Source organism: Canis lupus, chromosome 14 (genome assembly GCF_003254725.2).
Source record: "Canis lupus dingo isolate Sandy chromosome 14, ASM325472v2, whole genome shotgun sequence".
NCBI classification, from domain to species: domain Eukaryota; kingdom Metazoa; phylum Chordata; class Mammalia; order Carnivora; family Canidae; genus Canis; species Canis lupus.
In genome coordinates this window covers 8,066,766-8,089,316 of record NC_064256.1, presented here as the reverse complement: position 1 = coordinate 8,089,316, position 22,551 = coordinate 8,066,766, and the positions used below count along the sequence as shown (strand labels likewise).

At 47.8% G+C, this 22,551-nt stretch overlaps 2 protein-coding genes across 3 annotated transcripts in view; one reads left to right on the top strand and one right to left on the bottom strand.

The window, feature by feature from the left end:
* SND1 (staphylococcal nuclease and tudor domain containing 1) overlaps positions 1-22,551 on the top strand; it is a 420,776-nt gene that overhangs the window by 357,263 nt on the left and 40,962 nt on the right. The window lies entirely within an intron of this gene.
* LRRC4 (leucine rich repeat containing 4) lies at positions 1,313-4,933 on the bottom strand. Its single transcript, XM_025471558.3, has 2 exons — positions 4,078-4,933; positions 1,313-3,906 (listed from the first exon to the last, which is right to left on the bottom strand). Exon 2 carries the CDS (start codon positions 3,804-3,806, stop codon positions 1,854-1,856), a length of 1,953 nt encoding a protein of 650 aa, XP_025327343.1. The 5' UTR covers positions 3,807-3,906; positions 4,078-4,933; the 3' UTR covers positions 1,313-1,853.

Below are 22,551 nucleotides of genomic sequence, written 5' to 3'. Positions count from 1 at the left end.
TGGGGTGCTTTTATTTAAGCTAAGGAAAGATTGTTGACAGCTTTAGCATTTTTCACATTGTCTTCCCCTCCGGTTTTACCTCTCCCCTCCCCTCCCCTTTTTATCTTTAAGTAGAAAAGACTTGGTTGATGCTTGTAAGAACCTATAGGATCTTATTCAATTTAACCCTTTAGGGACATTGAAGTAAAAATTGAACAATATTTATTAAAATACAAAAATACACTTTTCTCACATTACAATCAGTGTTCTTTTGTTGGCATTCCCCACCCCACCCATCCCACCCCTTTCAAATCTGAACCCTTTATTTCTTTTTAAAGCTAAAATAATAAATGAAAGAAGTTACAGCATTAAATGGACCAGAATAACAGAGATCTCTGCCTTCACCACCCACACCCTTCCCTTTCTCCTCCACCTCCTCCTGAGGTAGGCCTGGAAGAGGGAAGCCTTCCCCCCATTCCGCTACATTCAACAGGACTCCTTGCAGAACTCACTTCTCGTGTGCATGTGTATCACTTTTGTTTTAACTGTGTATCTCACATCTTTTTTGTGAACCATCCTGTTGATTCAAGGCTTCATCGTACTTTAAATGAGCCTGTGCCCTTTTACTCTCTCCACCCGTGTTTTGCCCCCACCCCACCGCCACAACCAGTTGACATCAGCTGTAATAATCCCTAATGAATCAGCATTTAGAATAGTCACCAAATCACAAGCATGAGAAAAGCTTCCACTCCCCCAAGCTCCCCAATCCCAGCCTCTCTTCCTTCTCCACCTTAAAACAAACAAAATCTTTATAAAAAGCAAAATCGTAAAATGCCATCATTGTCTACAATCATTTGTCAGATACCAGGAACAACAGGTGGACATAGCACAATGCTAATCTCTGGCCTCCTATGAATCCATTCTGTCTGCTCCTGCTCTCCTTTCCTGTCCCCCCTCTGCTGCCGCACCCCCTTCAGGGGCCTCCTCCCTCAAGGGAAACCCTGAATAGACACATGCCTTGCAGAGAGTGGGTTAAACCCATCTGCAGGAATCTGGTGCAGTGGGAAAGCATTTCAGAGCTACGCCAGCTCCCTTCCTTCTCTGCTCCCTCCTGAGGTGCGCTGTCAGGCGGGTCGCACGCGTGTCCCAGTGCACAAACCAAGGAGACTTGTGCACACAGACAGACGGAAGGACTGAGCCCCTTTAAGGAGTCACTTGAAGTTTGGTGGTTTTCCTGTTTAAAATACATTTACACGTCTATCTTCCCCTTGGCCTCTGATGAAAAAAAAAATTATTGCCTCGCAACACTTAGCACAGTACAAATTCTTGGTGCTTTCTTTCTTTTTTTTTTTCTTTTTTTTTTTTTTTTTTTTTTTTGTATTTTTAAAATAAGAGAAATTTGCAAAGACAGCTCTCAGCTTAAGAAAGGTGTCTCTAGAAATGGGTAGTCCTGTATGCTATGAAGCATCTTCTAAAAAATGACCGTCTGCCCCCCACCCCATCCGCACCCCTCAGCAGCCCACACCCTGCCTCTTTAGGGATGTTTGTTGTTTTAGTTCATCTTAGTTTCAACCTTAGATCAGAAATCCCTTCTGGCATCATAGCAAGTTGACTTGTGGCTTCTGCCCCACAACGTTCCCAAGAACCCCACTCCCCCTTTAAATAGAACTTACAAGTTAGAAAATAGTTTTGTTTTAACTTTTTGTTTTTAAATTTTAATATAATCTGTTTCTTTTACCAGCCCATAGATTTAATATATAAGCATATACAAGAAAAAGTCTCTCCCCACTCTGTACAAAAGTTGCTGTCTTGTGTGTGTGTGTGTGTGTATGTGCATTCTATTGCATTTTATAAGTTTTTGGGGGGAGGGGGAGTCATATTTGAGTTTCCTGTACCTTGTCCTTGGTATGGGTCTGTATTATATAAGGTTCAGAGATTGTGGTAACTGTGGGGTGCAGAGAGTTCCCCAGGCTGTTTTCTGTCCAGTGGGCCCCATGTGCTGGTTTGTAGGTGTTGTAGTTAATATGGTCATGAATTGTGGGCAGCACTACTGCCCCCTCACCTGATACACCGGATGGAGCTGCTGTTGCTGCTGCAGACGCCGCCGCTGGGATGTCTTCATCCACCTGGATAATCTCAACTGTCCGGGCGGCTGTGACTGTACTCCTCTGCTGGTGCCGCTTCCGAAGTTTATAGAAGACAATCAACATGGCGGCAGCTAGCAGAGTCACTGCCACAAAGCAGCCAATGATGATCTTGGTGGTCTTCATGACTTCATCCAGGCTGGTCTGCATCTTATCATTGGTGTCTGTTGCGGGTACCTGCTTGGGCACACGGGTGGTCTGAATGAGCACCGTGGTAGAGGTGGTATATGCCGGCTGATAACCTGTAGATGTAGTAGGAACAGGCTTGTATTTGCGCGTTGTATCCTCAGGTGAGATCTCGGTGGTCTCCACTGTGACAGTGGTGAAGAAGCTATAGTTGGAGGTGTTGAGCTCGGCCGTGCTCACATTGAGGTAGGCCGAGGCGTTGGAGTTACCTGCCACGTTGGTCACCATGCATGTATATACCCCAGTGTCTGAGAGCAGCACGTGGGAAAAGTTCAAGGTGCCGTCATTGAGGACAGAGATCCTTGGGTGGCGGGAGGCATGGCTGAGCACTGTCCCATTGGGCAGCAGCCACTTCACGGAGGACATAGGGGGAGTCCGACACTTAAGTTCCGCCATCCGACCCTCAGAGATATTGAGGTCTCGAGGTGCATCCATGATGAAGGGGGCAGAGCACTGGAAGGAGGCCTGGTCCACCTCCACCAGGTAGCGGCCACGCATGTGCAGGGGAGCATGACAGCGGCCACAGCAGGTAGAATTGGTGGGGATGTACTCCCGAAGCCACCAGGCTAGCCACAGAATGTCACAATCACAGTTCCAGGGATTGTGGTGTAGGTGCAACTCCACCAGGTACCTCAGTGGGGTGAAGAGGTCATGGGGCAAAGAAGAGAGATTATTGTGGGCCAAGTTGAGTTCCACAAGTGAGGCCAGCCCATCAAAAGCATTCCGCTCAATCAGACTAACCTGTGAGTTCATGACCCATAGCTTTTTGAGGGAGCTTAGGCCATGGAAGGAGCCAGGCCTGATCTCAGGGAAGTGGTTCCCTGACATCTCCAGCTCCTCCAGCCCCACCAGGGGGGTGAGATTGGGCATATCTTTAATGTTGCACATGCCCAAGTTCAGGTATTTGAGGTTGAACAGTCCCTCAAAAGCGCCCTCTGAGATATACTCCAGCTTCTTGAGCTCCCCCAAGTCCAGGCGCATGAGGGAGGGCACCCGGTTGAAGGCATAAGAGGGGATGCTTTCTATGGGGTTGTTGCGAAGCCAGAGCTCCCGCAACTTGGACAGGTACTCAAAGGCCCCGCTGGGGATGACTGTCAGCCAGTTGTCGAACAGCTCCAGGGTGTTGAGGCTGGCCAGGCCATTGAAGGCCCCCACCTCGATCTGCCGAATGGAGTTCCTGCCCAGTTGCAGGACCTCCAGGTGGTGGAGGTGGCGGAAGGTGTCGGCCTGGATCATCTGGATATTGTTTTCCATGAGGTTGAGGTACCGGGTGTTGGAGGGGATACCCTGAGGGACCTCGGAGAGGCCCCGGCGGGTGCACACCACCTTGCTGAACTGGTTACTGCACGAGCAAACGGATGGGCAGTTCTGGGGCCCGGCAGAGGCGGCAGCGGCGATGGCTGCACACAGAATCCACACTTGCGCCGTGAGGTAGACGACGGGGAGCAGGACGGCATTCCAGGTGTGGTGCACAGTTACCTGCCACAAGAGCTTCATGGTGTGGCACGTTCATAATTCACCATCGCCTGGGATTTTGGCTCGGAAAGGAGAACCAGCCCTACCCCGGCTTAAATGAGCTAGGAGCTCCTCTTTCCATCTGGAGAAGGAGGTGGGGAGGGGGCGATTAGAGAGACGAGCAGACCGGCGGAAAAAAACATGCCCAACGACAGCGTGGCCAGCGTCTCCAGCCCCCTCAAGGCAACCCCTCAGAGAGCTGAGACTTTCTCTCCCCCGTGGCAACCATCCCCATCCAGTCGCTGTCACCTACCTCGGAAGGAAGGGATTGGCGTGGTGTCCTTAAGCGTTCTCCACCGGAGCCGGCCACGTCGTTGCCATTCTTACTTCTTAGTTTTAATTAACAAAAGGGGGAAGTCGAGGGGGCGGGGAGGGCAGAGGGGAGGGGAGGGGAGGGGAGGGGAGGGGTGGGGGAGACAAAATGGCTTCTAGTAAATCCGGAGCAGGCTACGACGAAGCGGCGGAGTTGAGGCGTTGAGGCGCGCGGGGGAGAGCCAAGGCCCGGCGGGCTATGCAGGTGCATGCCCCCCCCTCAGCCCGAGGAGCGGCGCCACCAGCGCTTCGCCGCTTTGTCCTTGGACCCTGGCACCGGCTCGCACCAGCCACGGGGGAAGCCGCTTCATCGCCGGAGCCTGCCTCCGGCGCCCCCGGCCCGCTCCCGCGGCTGCCACCCGGCGGGGCTGAGGGGCACCCTGAAGCCTCCCAGGCCGTGCTCGCTCGCTCGCTCGCCAGCAGCTGCCGCTGCCGCTGCCGCTGCCGCTGCGTGCGCTGCCCCCTCTCCGTGTGTCGGCGGCTCCCGGCCGGAGGCAGCTGCTGCAGCCGTGAGAGTTAAGAGGTGGTGTGCGCGGCTCCTTCGCCCTCCCCAGACACACACCCCCTTCTCTCCTCGCCTCTTCTCTTAAGGGTTAAAAAGACCGAAACTGGGCTCAGTTTCCCAATTCGCCGTCTGCCGGCGCGAGGAGCAGCAGTCCGTCCAAGCCCCTTGAGGGTCAGCGGCGTGGAGGCAGCGCGGGGACCAGGTCCGCTGCCCGGGGAAGCGCGCGGCGGCCGGGTCGCGCCCGCACCGCAAGGCCCCTTCAGGGAGTCCGGGGGCGGGCGCGGGTCCGGCGGCGGCGGCGGCGGCGGCGGCAGCGGCCACAGCCCCTGGTGGCGCGCAACCGCCCGCCGCCGCCCGCCGCAGCCGGGCCCCCGGCGCGCCGCCGGCTCCGGCTCTGTGCTGAGGGAGCGAGTTCCGGGCTTCGGCTCGCGGCGCCTTCAGAGGCTGCGCCGCCTGCGGACTGCTGCAGCGGCCCGAGCGCTGGCGGCGGCGGCGGCGGCGGCGGCGTGAGCAGCGGGGGTCGCGGCTGCGGGGAACGCTCCGGAGCTCCAGAACATGGTCCGCGCTTGCTAGCGGCGGCGGCGGCGGCAGCAGCGGGGCCCCTGCGCTCGGCGCCCACCGTCTCCTCCTCGCGCCGGGCTCGCGGTGTTGCAGGCAGCAGCCACGCAGACTGCTCTCTCATCCTTTTGTCCTTCAGTCAGAACGTGAATGTACTGCTGACGCATAGTGTTCTGGGGAGAAGATTAGCGTGATGCAGTGCTCTTATGTATTAACACCGCTCCCCCTCCGCCGCCTGCCCTCGAGGGGTTAACGCCGGCGCCTTCCAGCGCCGCGCAGCCCCAGCTCCGAGCTCGCGCCTCCGTCCGTCCGACTCCCTCCCTCCCGTCCTTCCTTCCTTCCTCCCTCCCGCCCTCCCTCCCTTCCTCCCTTCCTTCCTCCTTCCTCTCTCTCCCCACCCCGGCACTTCCTCCCCGCCCCCTCTAGACGAGGGGAGCGGAGCGGGCGAGCGAGCCGGGCCGGCGAGCCGGAGTGAGCGTCAAGTGAGGGGCCGCGCGCAAGTCGCAGGCGTTCGCAGCTATTTTGGTCCGGCCGAGGGAGCCGCCGGGCGGCTGCTGATAGGCTGGAGCGGCGGGGCTGCTGCGGGAGAGACCGTGGCTGGTGCCCCGCCCCGCCCCCGGGCGCCGGGCCCCCTCTGGCTCGGGACGCGGTGGGCTCCGGACTGGGAAGCTGGTGGCGCGACGGGGCTGCTGCAGTTGGCTGGCCTCCCGTCCGGACCGCGTCATCCTCCCCCCGCCGACTGCTGACGGGCGCCTGGCCGCGCGGCCCGGGCAGCATACGCGAGTTCGGAGCTGCGCGGTGGGGACGCGGGGGCGGCCGGGGCTGCTTGGAGCCAGAGGACCGAGAGCCTGGGCTCCGCAGCAGCAGCATCGGTGCCTCGTCCTGCCTCCTCCCTTGCAAATTTCCTTACCCCTTCTCGGTTTTAACTTTTAAATGGCAGTTTGTTGTTGTCGTTCTTGTTTTAATGAGGGTTACAGAGAAGGCAAACAGTGGAAGAAAAGCCCAGGTGTGAGGAGCCCGGGCAGTGACAGCCTGGGACAACACAGCGGCCTGCAGGAGGGTTTGAGGTGAACTCCCAGAAACCACTGGAGAACCCATTCATTCAGGGAGCCTCAGCCTCAACCACTTCTCACTCCTTGGCAGTCCTGTGTCGCCCTTTCCCCTCGCTAAGCCGGGAGAATTGGAGTAGGATGGGTCTCAAGTCTTCTGCCAGAGGGCTTCACTAGCTCCCCTTTGTTGCTGGATCTCCCGAGAAGTACTGCATAGCAACCTGCTTTCACTGCTGGTGAAGCGACACCCTGGGGCATTTCACAGACCCGTGTAGGAGAACCCAGACTAGGTCAGCCTTTTCCCACCCCAGAAAAAGAGTGCCCTTTTCTCTGCCTAGTGGGGGTGGAGCCATCTGTGGCTAAGCCCTGGAAAGCCCTAGAATATGGCACTGGTCTAGTATTGCTTCTTTTCAGGGACTGCCACCAGACTCCTCCCTCGTGCCCCACCCTTCCACCTTGGCAAGCTTGCCTGTTAGATAAACCACCCCCCTCTGCCTGTGTATGGGCTAATGCTGAGGAATGAGGCGGTCCTGGATTTCTCAGCTCTCTGCATTCTACCACCCCTGTGTCTCAGGATTGTCTGCTGCCCAGTAACCTGGGCAGGGAATATGCCCTTAAATATGCCAGGGAATTCTTGAATTCCTGGAAACAGTTCCACGGTAGGCAAGCTGGATTCCCCATTGATTACTGAGACATTTTGATCCTGCCTTTGCAGTCAAATAACAACAACTTTAATCGTTAATATGCTGCCTAAAGTTACATAGTAAATGGCAGAGCCAAGATGTGAACCCTGGCAGATTGCAGATGTATAGAAACTTGGGCATGGGGAACGCTGGGTGGCACAGTGGTTTGGCGCCTGCCTTTGGCCCAGGGCGCGATCCTGGAGACCCGGGATCGAATCCCACGTCGGGTCCCGGTGCATGGAGCCTGCTTCTCCCTCTGCCTGTGTCTCTGCCTCTCTCTCTCTCTCTCTCTCTGTGTGTGTGTGTGACTATCATAAATAAAAAGAAAAACTGTATTTAAAAAAAAAAAAAGAAACTTGGGCATGGAAGTAATTCTCCAGTTTGTTCCCAGTTGATGAGAATTCAGGTTTCATTCCTCCACCTCAAAAAGTCATTTACAAGGATATTTAGAGAGAGAGAGAGAGATAATTTATCTGTATTCTTGTCTAATCTTTGCTTATTCAGTGAAGCAATTGCCATAGTTTCCTCCATTTTACAGATGGAGATACTGAGCTCATGCAGGCAAATAACACACTTAAGGTCATACATCCTCAAAGCAGCAGAGCCAGCATTTCAATCCAGTCTTCTCACCCTGAGCCCAGTGTTTTCATCACTAACAAAAATGTCCATTGTGTCTACGTTGCAGAGAGTAAATGACAGAAGCAAAGGGAGGGAAAGGCTGTATAAAAAAGTTCAGTGACAGGTGTGTGAGAAATAAACAGAACAAAGGGTAGGAGTGGAGGAACTGAGAAAATACATCCTTTAACTTGTTTTATTCACAATGATTCATCAAGAGAAAGAATGAGAGAGAAGGGGAGATAAGTTAAACCCTGATACTAGGCTTTATCTGGGCTCTGCAGTGGCTCCTTTTGCTTTCCTGGCTGAAGCCCCATCTGCACGTCATCAGGTTCAAGCAGAACCCTACCATCTTATAGATCCGGGGAATGTAATCCTATCCTGACAGGGAACTATGGAGGAAAATCAGAAGCTTACTGGTGAGTGGTTCTTCTCCTTGCCACAAATGGCATCAGGCTGGTAGAATGCCAGAGGACACCCCGGCCAGGGTGTGATGGTACACTGGGGTATGGCTGCCCTCACCTCTTCAGGCAACAGAGGGACTCTGCCCAGACGGTTTCCTGCCAATGTAGGCAAACTCAGACCCCATCTGTTCACTCCAGGCACTGAAAATGAAAGGTTATGCCCCCTTATGGTATAGGTGGATGGAAGGGTGGGCTGCCTTGGATCCAGCCAGTACTTAATAATGAGGTTGTCTCCCAGTAAATATTTGTGAATGATTGATGACCATGAATAAGCCCAAGTTTGGTGAAGCCCATGGAGTTCTAGATGGGACTGCTTTGCCCTCTGGAGGCTGGCTAAGCCGAGAGAGCACCACAGAAGATATAGGCTTGACTGATGAGGCTGTAGAGCCATGGCGCCCCACAGTCCTTTTGAACTGAAAGTGGCCCTAAGATCTCTAACCCCAGAGCCTGAATGTCTAGCCGTCATCCATTGCTCTTCAGCCCCTGGTTCTGACAGCTTCCTTGATTTGGAGTGGTACAACCAAGAAACAAAGAGGAAAGCTTAAACTTTGAGAGGAAGAGTAAGAGGAAGCACTGGCTCAAGAATGTTGTCACTTGTGGTTTTGCATAGAGAGACTGCTATGATAAAGCCAGAGAGAACTGAAGAAGCCAGCCAGTGATTAGGCAAGGTTTTTGTCAGCAACTTGGTACCTGCCCTAAAGTTGGGATACCTGTGTTCTAGTCTCCTTTTTGACACTGGCTAGACAATGTTATAGGTCTTTTTTTTTTTTTTTTTTTAAGATTTATTTATTTATGATAGGCATGGAGAGAGAGAGGCAGAAAGAGAAGCAGGCTCCACGCACTGGGAGCCCGACATGGGATTCGATCCCGGGTCTCCAGGATCGCGCCCTGGGCCAAAGGCAGGCGCCAAACCGCTGCGCCACCCAGGGATCCCTGTTATAGATCTTAAAACAGCTCCAAACACTGGTTTCTTTATTTGAAGGAAGTAGACTAGAATATTCCCTCCGACTTTCATAGTCCCTGATTCCCACCTCTTCTCAGATACATAGCTCTTTGAAGAAGGTTAATCCATTGGGATGGTAGCCAAGACTTGGAAATGAGCCACAAAGTTGAAGAGAATGCTTCCTTTAGTTGAATCTAGAGATTCACAGTGCCAGAGCAGAGTAGATCACACTTTGTTTTCCCAGCTACTAAAAAGGCTGATAGATCACAGAATGTTAAAGTGAAAGGTATCTTGGAGAGTATATTGACTCAGCCTCTCATCAGAGTCATTAGTGAAGTTCAGAGAAGCATAGTGACTGACCTAAAGCCACAGGATTGACTGATAGAGTCTGTCATTCCTGAGCTCTGCCCCTTGGTCGGGAGGACAGCGTAATGATGTTTAAGCCTGGAACTTGAAGACCATGGTCTTCTGTGGTCTTATACAGTGTTGTCATTATACTTTGTTGGACAGGGATCAAGATGGGTCTTCAGTAGAACCAGTCTGCCATTCTGAGTGACTTTGAAATCCTAATAAGAAATGAAAGAAATAGTCACCCAGGGAACTGACTGTAAGGGGACACAGGACCGCCTCACTCAGTCAGGATAATTGGGCTCCTGATAAAGCCCAGAGCTAGACTACTCCCTACACTGATGTGCATCCCTGAGCCATTATTCCGAGCAGCCACTAGATGTCCATAATGCCTCATAGAGTTTGCCAGGACTGAATAATCTTTGGCCAAGTGTTATCTTGGCCTCCAATAGGCTTTTGGTCCCTTAAGGTAGATCCACCAGTGGTAAGAAGATCACATATGCTCTGAATCTCTAGTTCCTATTTTCAGTACTGTTGGGCTGCCAACCTCTACTCAAGCACCTTTTCCACTTTTATAGATTTTACTCTTCCATTCGAGGAAAGAACAGAACAAGAGCAAGGGTGGAAAAGGAACTTGGGAAATAGGAAGAAAGGAAAAGAAAAAAATAGTACAGAAATTATCCTCCACAAATGAAGGAAAGACATCAGTTGATTGGTGAATTAGCAACAACAGAATAGTATAAGAAACCATCCATATGGAAATAGTCACCTCCTCTTAACCAAGCAGAGAACACATCATGTGCACTCAAGCTCTCATATGTTTGCATCTCTCACTCTCCCCCATGTATGCAAATACCCCTACACGGTCAACCGATCACGATGTTTTTCATGGATAAAATCACTATTGCAAAATAATAATAATGTTATTTTTCTTGGTTGTGATCCTTTTTAAAAAAAAGTTTTTAATTATTTTATTTGAGAGACAGAGCATAAATGTGGGGAGGGGCAGAGGGAGAGGGAGAAGCAGGCTTCCTGCTGAGCAGAGCCTGATGCCTGCTGTGGGACTCCATCTCCGAACCCAGGATCATGTCCTGAGCCAAAGGCAAACACCTAACTGAGCCACCTAGGCACCCCTCTTGGCTGTGATTCTTTAGTGAAGCTGTGGCTATACCATTGCTGTATATACATGATCATAAAGGAAATGGGTTTTATCCCTTGAACCCAGGTATTGTAAAATTACTCTTCTGAGTGCCCTGAGAATCCACTTTTCTTCCCCCACCCCCAAGAATTCTGTTCTTTAAGGAAATCAGAAGGAAGTGTACAAAAAAAAGCCCTTTCTCTGCAGGTCTCATCCAGAGTAATTTGCAAAAACCTCAGCAAAGAAGAGACGAGATGCTTAATAAGAATGGCAGAAAAAACTATAGAATAGAAGGGCCTTTCTCTCTCCTGAGGCTAGTTTCCTGGGGCTTAAAATTTCTTTGTGGGCTGGTAGGCCTTAGTAAAGGGAGAAACCTCCCAAAGCTCCCCACAGCCTCCTCTTTTGGAATAATCGGTTTGGTGCCCATTTTAGCCACAACCTCCTCTGTGTTCAAACAGACCCGAGGTCCAGCCAGAAGCCTTAGAAATGTTCACCTCTGCAGGTGCACAGGCCCACTACAGGCTCTTGTGTTCTATCCTTCTCTTTAATTCCCTTTGTACAGCAGTAACAATAATGATGTGAACAGCAATATTTACTTGGGGTTCACAGGTACGGGGCACTGTGTCCTTGCCCATGTAATCCTCACAGTTTTCGAGTGGTGGGTACCATTAGAGTCCCCATTTTGCAGATGGATTTAAGCAGCTTTCTCAGGGTCACAGAACTAACTAGTAAGTGACTGTAGTAGTTTCTTGAGGCTGTCATAACAAATTACCACATATTTGTGGCTTAAACATCAGAAATTTATTTTCGCAGTTCTGAAGGCTAGAATTGCAAAATATGGCAAGGCCATGCTCCCTCCAAGGGCCCTAGGGGAGAATCTGTTCCTTCCCTCTTCAGCTTCTGGTGACTGTTGCATTCCTTGACTTGTGGCTGTATCACTTCAATCTCTGCCTTTGTGGTCATGTTGACTCTTCTGCCTCTCTCTCTCTCTCTCTCTCTCTCTCTCTCTCTCTTTCTCTCTCTCTCTCTCTGCGTTGTGACTTAATAAGGACACTTGTCATTAGATTTAGGGCTCACCTAGGTAATCCAGGATGAATTCATCACAGGATCCTTAACTTAATCATATCCACAAAGACCCATTTTCCAAATAGGGTCATAGTCACAGGATTAGGATATGGACATAACCTTTCTGGGGCTCACTGAGCTTACTACAGTGACAGCTAGGTTTCTTTTTTTCCTTTTTTGAGATTTTATTTATTTATTCATGAGAGACAGAGAGGCAGAGGGAGAAGCAGGCTCTCCTCAGGGAGCCCGATGTGAGACTCCATCCCTGAACTCCAGGATCACACCCTGAGCTGAAAGCAGGGCTTAACTTCTGAGCCATCCAGGCATCCCAGAGCCAGGTTCAATCTCACATCTGTCTAGTGCCCACATTATAAACCGCTGTGAGGTGCCACTTAAGAGGGAGCGGAAGGGAAGGGTGCATCTGACAGCCAGCAGTGTGCCCCTCCACATGCCTGTGCTTGAGAAGTAGAGAGGAGCAGCATGGGAGCAGGACAGCCCCCAGGAGGGAAGGAATCCGTCTGTCCCTCAGTCAGCTCAGCAGCTAGGACAGATCACATGAGCCAAGTGAAGGGGGCAGGCTGACTAGATCAACGTGAAACATCTGCATCCTGTTGCTTGCCTTATGCTTCTCGTGATCCCTTGTCTTGGTAATTTGCTCACTCTTTACCTGGCCTCTAGATTTTATTTCGAACATTTGCCAGTATTTTATCCCGAGCATTTACCAGTAATGCTAGAAGTACCTTTTGACATTACTACCTAATCTGGCTCAAGTATAACTATGTCACATATATGTTGAGCTTCCTGTTCATTGAAGACTAAGAGACACATTAAGATCAGAGTCCAGCAAATTCAGATGTGGGACTGGGAGTTATGCATAGAATGACTTTTCAACAATTCATATGTGCCATCATAAATTGGATCCTTACGTAGGGGTCCATGCCTATAGTTAACCTTTTCACAGATTTGCCAGTGTGTATAAATGTATTCATATTTTGGTTGGGAGAAACCCAAACAAGTTTTCCCCCAAACTGATTCCTATAAGATAGTGTGGAGCTCGGGAGGAGGAGGCAGACATACATGTGCTTGCGCATGTGCTAGTGGGGCATTATAGTGGTCGTTATGAAAGTGTTCTGGAGTTAGAGGCCTGGGTTCAAATCCTGGTTCTGCCTTTTGCATACTGCATATGTAAGTTACTTCTGTAAGGCTCAAATTCTTCATGTATGAAGTGGAATTCATAACTATAATTACTGTGTGGTATTTTTGGACAAGAAGGGAGTAAGGGAAAACACACTCCATATTAGTAGATTGTGACCACAGCAGCTATTATTTCTTCATATGGAAACTAGTGTTGAAATGAAATAATTTATCCAAAGTCGATTCTTGATCCTTTTTTTTTTCCTCTCCCTTCCCCTCCTCCCACCCTACACTTCTCTGTCTTTGGCAGCATACCTGATTTAGACCTTTTAATTCTCCATTAACAATAATAAGGTGGTTTCCATTGTTCTTACCAGTTAATTTTTTTTAGATAATTTCTTGACTTACAGATCAAAAATATACCCTCTCCCCAGCTTCCCTTAATGTAAACATAAGAGATGACCACAGAATATTACTTCAGAACTAAGAAATTACCTCTTAAAGGCGTAGCTTTTTACTCTTGCCCTCAACAGTGTATTCTCCACAGCTGCCAAAGTGATCTTTGTGACATTTTATTACACTGTTATTGATTTGCTTAAAATGCTCCTGTGTCTTCCCTTCATAATTAACTTGATAACCAAACTGCTTACCATGGACCACACGTCCTAAGCCATCATTGCCTTGCCTGCACCTCTACCCTCATATTTTTACCATCTTCCTCATTTCTTCCACTTAAGCTATACTGCTCTGCTTTCTTCTCTTGGAATACTGTAAGCCAGTTCTCTCCCTATTAGGTCCTCGGCTCTGTCCTCTACCCGGAATGTCCTTCCACTACTCTTCCGGTGTTTGTTCCTTCCAGAACAGGTCTCTTCATAGAGGCTTTCCATGACTGCCTTGTTTAAAATAGCCCCACCACTCACAGTAACATTATGTTACAGGTTTTATTTTCTTGTTCTTTTTTTTTACCATTATCTGAAATTATCTTGTTTATGTGATTATTCGTTTATTACACATCCCCAAGAAAGCAGAGGCCCTTCACCCTTCCCATCTTATGTCCAGTACCTCTATCATAATAGTGAATTATTTCAGAGGAAAGAGGAATGTTCTTTGGCCCTTGTGAATAAGAGCTCAGGCTTCCCTAGTCGTATATCAATAGCCCTAGCCCTGCTCTATAAATCTTTGAAAAGATAGGTGAGGAATCACCAGGGTTTGGGTTTTTTTGTTTTTTGCTTTTGATGTTGGGAAAATTAAGGAGGATCCTAGTGACCTTAAGTTTTCTCCAGTCCTCAATTTTTAGAATTCCTAGCCCCTTACGGACAGATTCATGAGAGTTTCACAGAGTTACAAAGCCTCACAGGTTCTTGGCAGTTTGTGATGTGTGAGGACCGAGCAGAAGAGTGAGTAGAGAAACGCAGATACACTTAACTGTGCTCATGTACACACGTGCCGGTCAATTTCAAATTTGTTAAAGTGCATTTTCTCCAAAGGGAGTGGGGGTTGTTGAGCCTGAAATAGGGAACACCGGGACAGTAAGATCAAATGTTTTGAAAGTGGCTGTGCCAACGCTTTTTGCTAATTAAAGAATGTTAGGACAATCACCACTAGCAGCAGTAAAGGGCGCCCCATTACCTCATTTTATGGAGAGCTGGGTAAATATAAAGGCAACTATAAATATCCCACTGAGTGCCTAAGCTATAGCACAGTTGGTGGGCATCCAGCTGGGCAATGAGAGGTGCCCAGAGCTTCTGTGCAGGGTCTTCATCTCTGTTAGCTGTCAGTCTTCAAATTCTGTATGCCTAAAGAACAAACAATTCCATCAACAAACTCTTAATTTAAAACACTCCGGCAAGACAAGGCAAAGAGCTATGTGGTGAGCCTGATTGGGAGCCCAGGCCACCTGGGTCCTTCACCAGCTTTATCATTAATTTCGTTTCCCTTTTGCTTTGAGAGAACCTGCTTCTTCATGTGGTGACTCCATTTTATTCCACTATGAGTGTGTCACAGAATTTTTTTTTTCCAGTCCCATAGCTTTGAACTATCTTCCTGGGAATATTCTAGGGTCTTTTATGGAGCAGCTCACTGCTCCAGGGAAAAACTTAGTTTAGAAAGTATGAACAAGTTGAGAACATACTTTTTATACTTACCCTAGGGAATTTCTGACTTTAAGAAGTATGCTCAGGTTGGAACTACCTCTGTTTTAATCTGTTCAATTTAGCTTGAAACCTGTTGTGTCCTTTTCTGCAGTTTATTTTTGAATCTCTTGTGTGGTCTCCAAGCCACTCTAATCCCCTCAGTTCATAGGCAGTGCTATTTTGGCACTACCTCTTCTCTGCCAGCCTTCTTGATCTGCTATTCGGTTTCTTGTGGCTCAGCATCTGTAGCCATCAAGCTGGCTCACAAAACTTGTTGTTTTCAGTTTCATGCTTCCAGCTTCAGCTACGGCTAGAGTTTTCTTAGTTCCAGTTGGTGTGGCCTTATTAGTTTTTCATCCAGTACCAGCCTAGTGCTCTGTGGGTTCTTTTGATCTCCTCTAAGGAGCTTCAGAGGTAGAATTGGAGGGATCCTAATGGAAACGTGAACTTGAATTCTGTCTCTTAGATGCCATTGTGAGCATCTTCACTGTGCCCCCTGCCCCTTCAAAATCCTTGAGCAGAGGGACAGGCTCTCTAGCCTTAGAAGTGGAGAGGAATACAGCATTGGGAACACCAGGAGACCAGCCTGGAGCTCACACCACTGGCTTCCCCATGAGTCATCAAAGGACTGACTGGTAGGTTGGCTGACACCCAGGTTCCTAGATGCTGCATTCCTTTATTATTGTGATGTGAGCCTCTTCAGGAGTTAGATCTTCCCAGCCTCCAGCCTGCTCTTGGTCTATGTTTTTAAATGCAGTTCTATCTGCAAATGCTTCTAGTGGGAATCACCTTTATATCTAGAAGAATTTGGGATGAAAGAACTTCAAATAAAGAAGCTAGCACCCTCCACTCCTCTAGCAAGTGTAGAGAAAATTAGAATTCCTCAGTTTGTTGGTTGGTTGGTCAATTGATCTGCTCATGTTCATATTCTCTCTCTTTTACTTACTGTCTCTCACACACAATTCTAAATTTGGCCTGAACTGACAGGTAGATTTGTTTGTTTCTATACAAGAATAACATGACTACCTTGAAACTTATACTCCTTTACTTCAGAATGCCACCCCCTGGCTATGAATCCCCACTTTTTCAGTTCTTGCCTCACTACCAGCCAAGAACGGTAAACTGTGTTCTCATGAACCTGTCACTGATCTATTTTAAACTTCTCTGAAGGACAGCACACTGAAATGGCTGTTTCTGATGAGGGATGCTAAAGCCCACACTTTTGTTGGGCGATGAGATGGGGATCTGGAAACCACCTATCACAATATCTGGACCCTGGCAGCCTGGCTGGGAAGAGCCTTCATTCTGTATCATTTTCTTGGTGATTTGGGCCAGTTTGTGTGGCAGCCCAGTGAGGCTGCTTGATTTGTATTCAGTGCACAAACCGTGGCGGGGTGGGGGGAGTCTGTTAGGAGCCCTGTCAGCCAATAATTCTGAAAGGTTTCTTTGTGTAAGTGAGCAGTCTCTGGGCTGGAGTAGGGCTGCCTGCCCTACCCCACCCTCCCCACACCCCCTCAACTGGCCCCTCTGGCCTAGCAACTTGGTGCTTTGGAGCTGGCACCAAACCCTCGGAATCCCTCCCCAAGAGGAGGCCATCTTGGGATCCCAGGTACATGGAGAAACTTCCAGCTTCTTCCCTCCTGCTGTGGCTTCTGGCAGTCTGCCTCCAGATGCCAGTCCATGGAATCTATTTAAGGCCATGTGTGTGCACATGAGACAGTAAGTGAAAGATGAATATGAAAAAACCAACCAACAAATTGGGACATTCTAATTCTCTGTGGCAGAAACCTCAGCTAGGATATAGACTATGTGCAGCACTGTGCTCGACTGGTCCAACTGTCTATCAGCCAGCAGAACCCTGTGTTGGCCTGAGCTTTCTCAATTTCCTGACCAATTAAAGCAGTCTTTTGCTTCTGTATGTGCAGAGGGACAGGAAAAAGACGCTCTGCTGTGTATCTGGGAGCTGCAGGGTAAAATTCTTTGTCAACTTGAGACCAAGAGGAGCTCCTACTCTGATAGACCAGGCCCAGCTCTGGCCTTTACCACTGTGGACAACCTTACCCCATTTTCAGCTGGCTCCCTGCCAGCTCCTGTCTCCACTAGTGTCTGTCTCTTTAAGAATGTTATTTGTTATTAATGAGTTTTCTAAACACATAACCTTGACTCACTTGCTTAGGTGAACAAGACCATTCTCATTAAATACTGTTTTCTGGGAAGAAGAATTAAGTAGGTATTGAATTTTTCTAAAGCCTCACATGTGAGCTAGAGCACAATAGCACTGGCAAGTGAGGCAGGGGAGGGGTTGTCTCAGTCTCTGACAGACCCCCTCCCAAACATCTCCATATTAAGCTACATCTTTGTTGGAGAAACCAAGAGAGCGGCTGAGTTTTATCTTACATGGCATATCTCAAAGGTGACTTCGGTTATCCCTGCCCCTTCATTTCAGTTCTGCAGGGTTTCTCTGTTGGTGTCTCCTTTGCCAGGGCTAAAACCCCCTTTGTATCTCATTTTCCCTAATTATGTTGAATATTTTGACAAAGGGCCTGATGTCCAACTCTTTGGCTACAAATAAGATCAAAAAATATGGTTGCCCATTCTTTTAGTCTATCTATCTTAAATAATGTATGAAACATTGCAACACTTTATAAAGAGTGTCCATGAAGTAGGACGGTGTAACCAAACAAATACTTTGTTGTTTTCAGAAACCTCTAGGAAAAGCCATGGGCCTGAAAAAGGCTCTGTGTGGGGCCAAGAATCTAGCAGAGTAGGGTGTCCTGCACTGGCCTGTACTTAGCCTTTCCCAAGGAACATTTGGTCCCCAAAAGGAGCAGATGCTGCCCCACCCAGGGACTCACCCACAGACTCAATGCCATCATATCTGGATGCTCGGAGAAGAAAACCCAGGGAAATATTTCCATCCAGCTAAAGGAACATTTCCCCCAGACCCAGCTTCCATCTCCAGTGCTATGTTGCCTTCACCAGTGGTTTGTGTGTCATTCACTTCTCTGCTTAGTGCAGTTGAGGAGCTTTGCTGCCCCGATGGGTAGCACAAACAGATTTATTCAGGCCTCATCCAAAAAGACACAGGGAGGCCTCTGAAGAAATAGGCTTTGTAGACCTATCTAGCCCTGCTTCTCTCACAGAGACCCTTGTCATGGGTGGCAAACACCCCCTCACCCCCAGCCCCAAGCAGGTCAGATAAGCAGAAATTTTAAAAACCAGTGACATGAAAACTGGTGACCAAGGAATTTTCTATGTGGGACCCATGTATAGGCAAGATGCTTCTTTTTAAAAATTTGTCCTTCCTTGCTCTCACCTTGCTGAAGTCACTCATTGTTTTTGCCCCAAAGAAAATAATAAAAAAGCACTTAGAATAGAGGTTTGTCTCCCTTTTTACCTCCTTTCCCCGACCTCTTATTCCTCTTCTTGCTCCTACTTCCCAAATTTACAGTTAAGAGAACCTTCAAAAGGGATGGCTTTACTCTCCTCTTCAGCCTTTTCCCATTCAGTTCTTCCTTTCTCTACATGGTTTACGTGGAGTAGAAGGAATGTGCCCGTTTCTGTATTGATGGATCTCATTCATTCGTTGTGTACATTTGTCTCTGGGGCCTGCTAATGCCATTTGAGTTTCCAAAATCCTTATTTTTGCAAATCCACTTGTGTCCTGGGTTTAGCTCCCGATTACAGGATTAGCAGAGATTATAAAGTCTCTCTGATGTCTTCTCCAAGCTTTCTATCAGATTTATGGCTATGAATTGAGGAATTCATGCAATGATAGAATGGAAACTGAAGGTAGATGTGGGCTGCTGAGGGAGAAAAAGGGAAAGAATCTCTTGTAAAGAACTGAAATGGTATACACCCTGATATTTGAATCAGAACCACTTAAAAACCTGGAAACCTAGCCTTTCTGGCTGTCCATTTATAGTTGTGCTGGACCACTTGTGCCCTCTTTCGTAGACCGAGTTCATGAACCCTGATTCTTCTGCCTGTCCACACAGGTTGTTGCACCCACAATAAAGCTCTAGGCCAATGCTCTGGGTGGCATCCTTTACTAAGAGCCCTCCTGCCATTAGCAGTCCCATCACACTATAGAAAACTCTTCTGCTCTACACTGAGGAGCCTGAGAGGCTGACAAAAGACAGGGGCTTGGGATACAGAGCAATCCTATGCCTTGGAAATATTAGGGGATCCACCTACCTGGTTTTTTTGTGGAGGTTGTAAAATGACCTGTAACCATGGAAAAGGCTCATGGTGTTTAGGCTATAGATGGTTTATGCTGCAAGTAATAGAATATCCAAGCAGGAGATTGATTACCTTATATAAAGTCAGTCCCAAAGTAAGGGAGCTCCAGGGTGGGTTGGTTTAACTGAGAAGTGGCCCCATATCAGAACGGACACCTTGGTTCTTTCCATCTTTTCTGCTGTGCCATTCTCTCAGCATGACCACAAGTGTTTTTCTTGGCTGCAAAATGGTTGCCATAGCTCTAGACATTGCACACACACACACACACACACACACACACACACACACACTAATCTCCAAAGGCAGGAGAAATTAGGCTTTTTATTTTATGCCTTCTCTTTTTAAAAGCAAAAATGTCCTTTCCCACATGCCTTTCACATGACTTCTTATATCTTATTATCCAGATTTGGATGACACTTTCAAACTGTTATGTGGGATTAGGAAAGGGTGTTCTTTTCTCCTCCACCCAAATGATTGACTGAAACCAGGTACTCACGGGGTCCATGAATTTGGACGGGGAAAAAAATCACATCTTTTTTATTAAACTCTAACTCAAATTTAGCATTTCCTTTAATATGAATGTAAGCAACAAATCAGTAAAACTAGTGTATCTATGACTTCATTACCAAAAGAAATCAGAAATATTTTCCTATCAAAATTGTACCAGGAATTCCAAAATAACTGTTTACTCCTATCACTGCCTTGAAATGACAATTTTTATTTTTTAATTTTTTAAAAAATATATTTTATTTATTTATTAATAAGAGACAGAGAGAGGTGCAGAGACACAGGCAGAGGGAGAAGCAAGCTCCATGCAGGGAGCTTGATGTGGGATTCAATCCCGGGTCTCTAGGATCAGGCCCTGGGCTGAAGGCGGCACTAAACCACTGAGCCACCCGGGCTGCCCAAAATTACAATTTTTAGACCTTTGTTTGATCTTGCTATTTAGTGTGTTAGTAAAGAAGCACATATATATTTACATATACGTAAATATATATGTGCATATATATTATAATATTTTATATTATATATCCTGATTTGGATGGCTTTTAAAAATATTTTAATAACTGGGCATAAGTGGCTTTTTAATTGCAATCCTGTATGTTTTAATTTGTTATACTCAAAGGCATTATTCTATGAAGAGGTCCATAGGTTTCCCTCCCTCCCTGCCAAAGAAATCCATGGCACAAAAATATAACTTAGACTCAGCATTTTCCTGAGTCACATACAGATGTCACAAGGAAAAAATGATAGTTGCCAGCAGAGAGAAGGGGAAATGGCCATTGAGTGAGCAACCAGCGGGCAGCCCTCATACCACTGAGTGGCTCCTTCCCTGGTTGTGCCAGCCTGTGTTCAGTTCCCAGCATTCCCTCCGAAACTCCAGGTATCTTTATACCACCTATGTGCTATTGCCAAATGCAAGTACTACCATACTATAATTTCCTAAATACTTTGAATCTCTGTGTATTTTTTCTGAAATAAGTTATCTTAAAGGAAACGTCCTTAATTGGAAATATATCACCTGCTGTAGGTGAGAGGAAACTTTGAGCATAAATACAGAGAACACAGAAAAGTGGTACTGAATTCTGGCTATAGCCTGTTGGCTTGCCAGGCTCTGAGCCTGAGGGCTGCCCTCTTTTTGCTAAAGACAGTTTAGTACCAAGCCGGGACTTTCTCGTTAACTTAAGAAAAAGAGTTGAGAAATACTTGAGAGGGGGATAACTGTGGTTATCGTTTTATGCCCTGCCACCCCCCTAAAACAAAATAGTTCAATTCCCTGGGGAAAGCAGGTATATGGTAGACCCCTCATCATATGGCTTCATGACCCCCAACAAAGGAAATAGGGTTAGTCTCAAATCAATGCTTTCTAAGAGCTCACAAACCACATCTGAACAACTGGTTCTGGGATTTGGTCCAGGACAGACTTTAAGCTTTCTTACCTGTGGTTTATGAATTCACCATTTTTCCTTTTCTTTGATCTTTTCTCCCCCTTTTTAAAGGTCAGACTAGCATTGTCTGTCTCCCTGCTAACAGTATCTCTTCTCTGTGGTCCCTGAAAGCATACAGACTGTAATACAGCAACTTGTGGTGAACTGATTAGGCTTGCTGTTACATAATGGGACTTTCCAGGGGAAAGCATCGGTCTTGGAATCCCATGGCAGAAGAAGCACCTCCTCTCAGCACCTCAGGTACAGCACCTGGGCTCAAAGAGAGATGAGCAAACACCCTAAAAGTCAGATTACTGCCCCAGCGTTCCAGGCCCTCGTCCTGGCAGGTGAGGCACGTGCTGGAGAGGGAATAGAAGGAAGCCTGCAACTGGAAGGTAAAGAAGCAAGGGTTGGAATCGGGTGTTTGCCATCTCATCCCATGAGGAAACACAAACCCAGGGAAGTTCAATGGCTAACCTGAAAGTTACACTGGCAGAAAGTAGTGGCAGAGCTAAGATTAGGACCAGGGGCTATTTCCACTCATTATCTTAAGTCTTCTGTCCTGCCTAGGGTTAAAATTGATTTGGGGTCACGGGCCCACCTCCCCTTCCGCAGTTCTTCCCCTTTCCTCACTTGTCACTGGCGTCACCCCTTCGTCCTCACTTTCTCCACCACGCTCCTGAGGACAAAGCAGCACCCCTGATCCCTCTCCTCATGTTTCTGGGGCCTCTTAGGACTTGGAGGGAAACTGTTCAGCGAGGATATTCTTGTTGGTGCTGTCAAACCTTTGTGCCCCATGGACCTCTCCTTTATGTAATGCTGTGGCTTATGGGCTTCCCTTATGACAGGGGAGACTAGCAGGAAACCCCGAAGGATGCAGCAGGAAGCACTTCTCTGCCATCCTACCTCCTCCCAGAAAAGTTCTAGCTGCCAAGTGTGGTAGCATCTGAGCTCTGCATCTCTCTTCTTTCCTTCTCTTTTCTGGACCTCAGACAACACAGGAGGTAGAAGCTCTTGGTTGGGGAGGGATAAGCACACAGCTGCAATTTATAGGCCTTGAATTAGAGCTGGCAGTGATTTTTCTTTTTTTTTTTTTTTTTTTTTTTTTTAGTTTAGAAAACCCTGTTAAAAAGACAGGCTGACACTTTTGCTGAATATACTTCTGCAGAATTTCTCCTAGAGCTGTTAGTCATGTGTGCGTTTACACATTGAGTATGTCTTGTGGGCATGTTTGTATGTGAGTGTGTACTAACCATCCCCCCTGAGCAGGCCTCATGCATAACGCCTCAACTGAGACGCTTTCTTAATGGTTTGAAACACAAATGTTATTGTCTTTGAGTTAAGTGGTTCAATTAGCCCTGATTGGAAAGAGTGGGATGAACTGGGGAAACATGCAGGCTGTTTCTTAACAACCTCGGGAATGAACAGAGAGAAGGAGGGAGGGAAGGTGTTCCCACAGAAAACTGTTTCAAGAGGTGACCTGGCCTACTGCATGGCTTCAAGGGAGAGCATCCAGGACCAATTTTTGTCTTGGGAGCAAGAGAGCAGAAAGCCATTAGGAGAGGGGTAGCGTCAGGTTCTCAAGCCACGCAGTGTATATGTATCATCCCT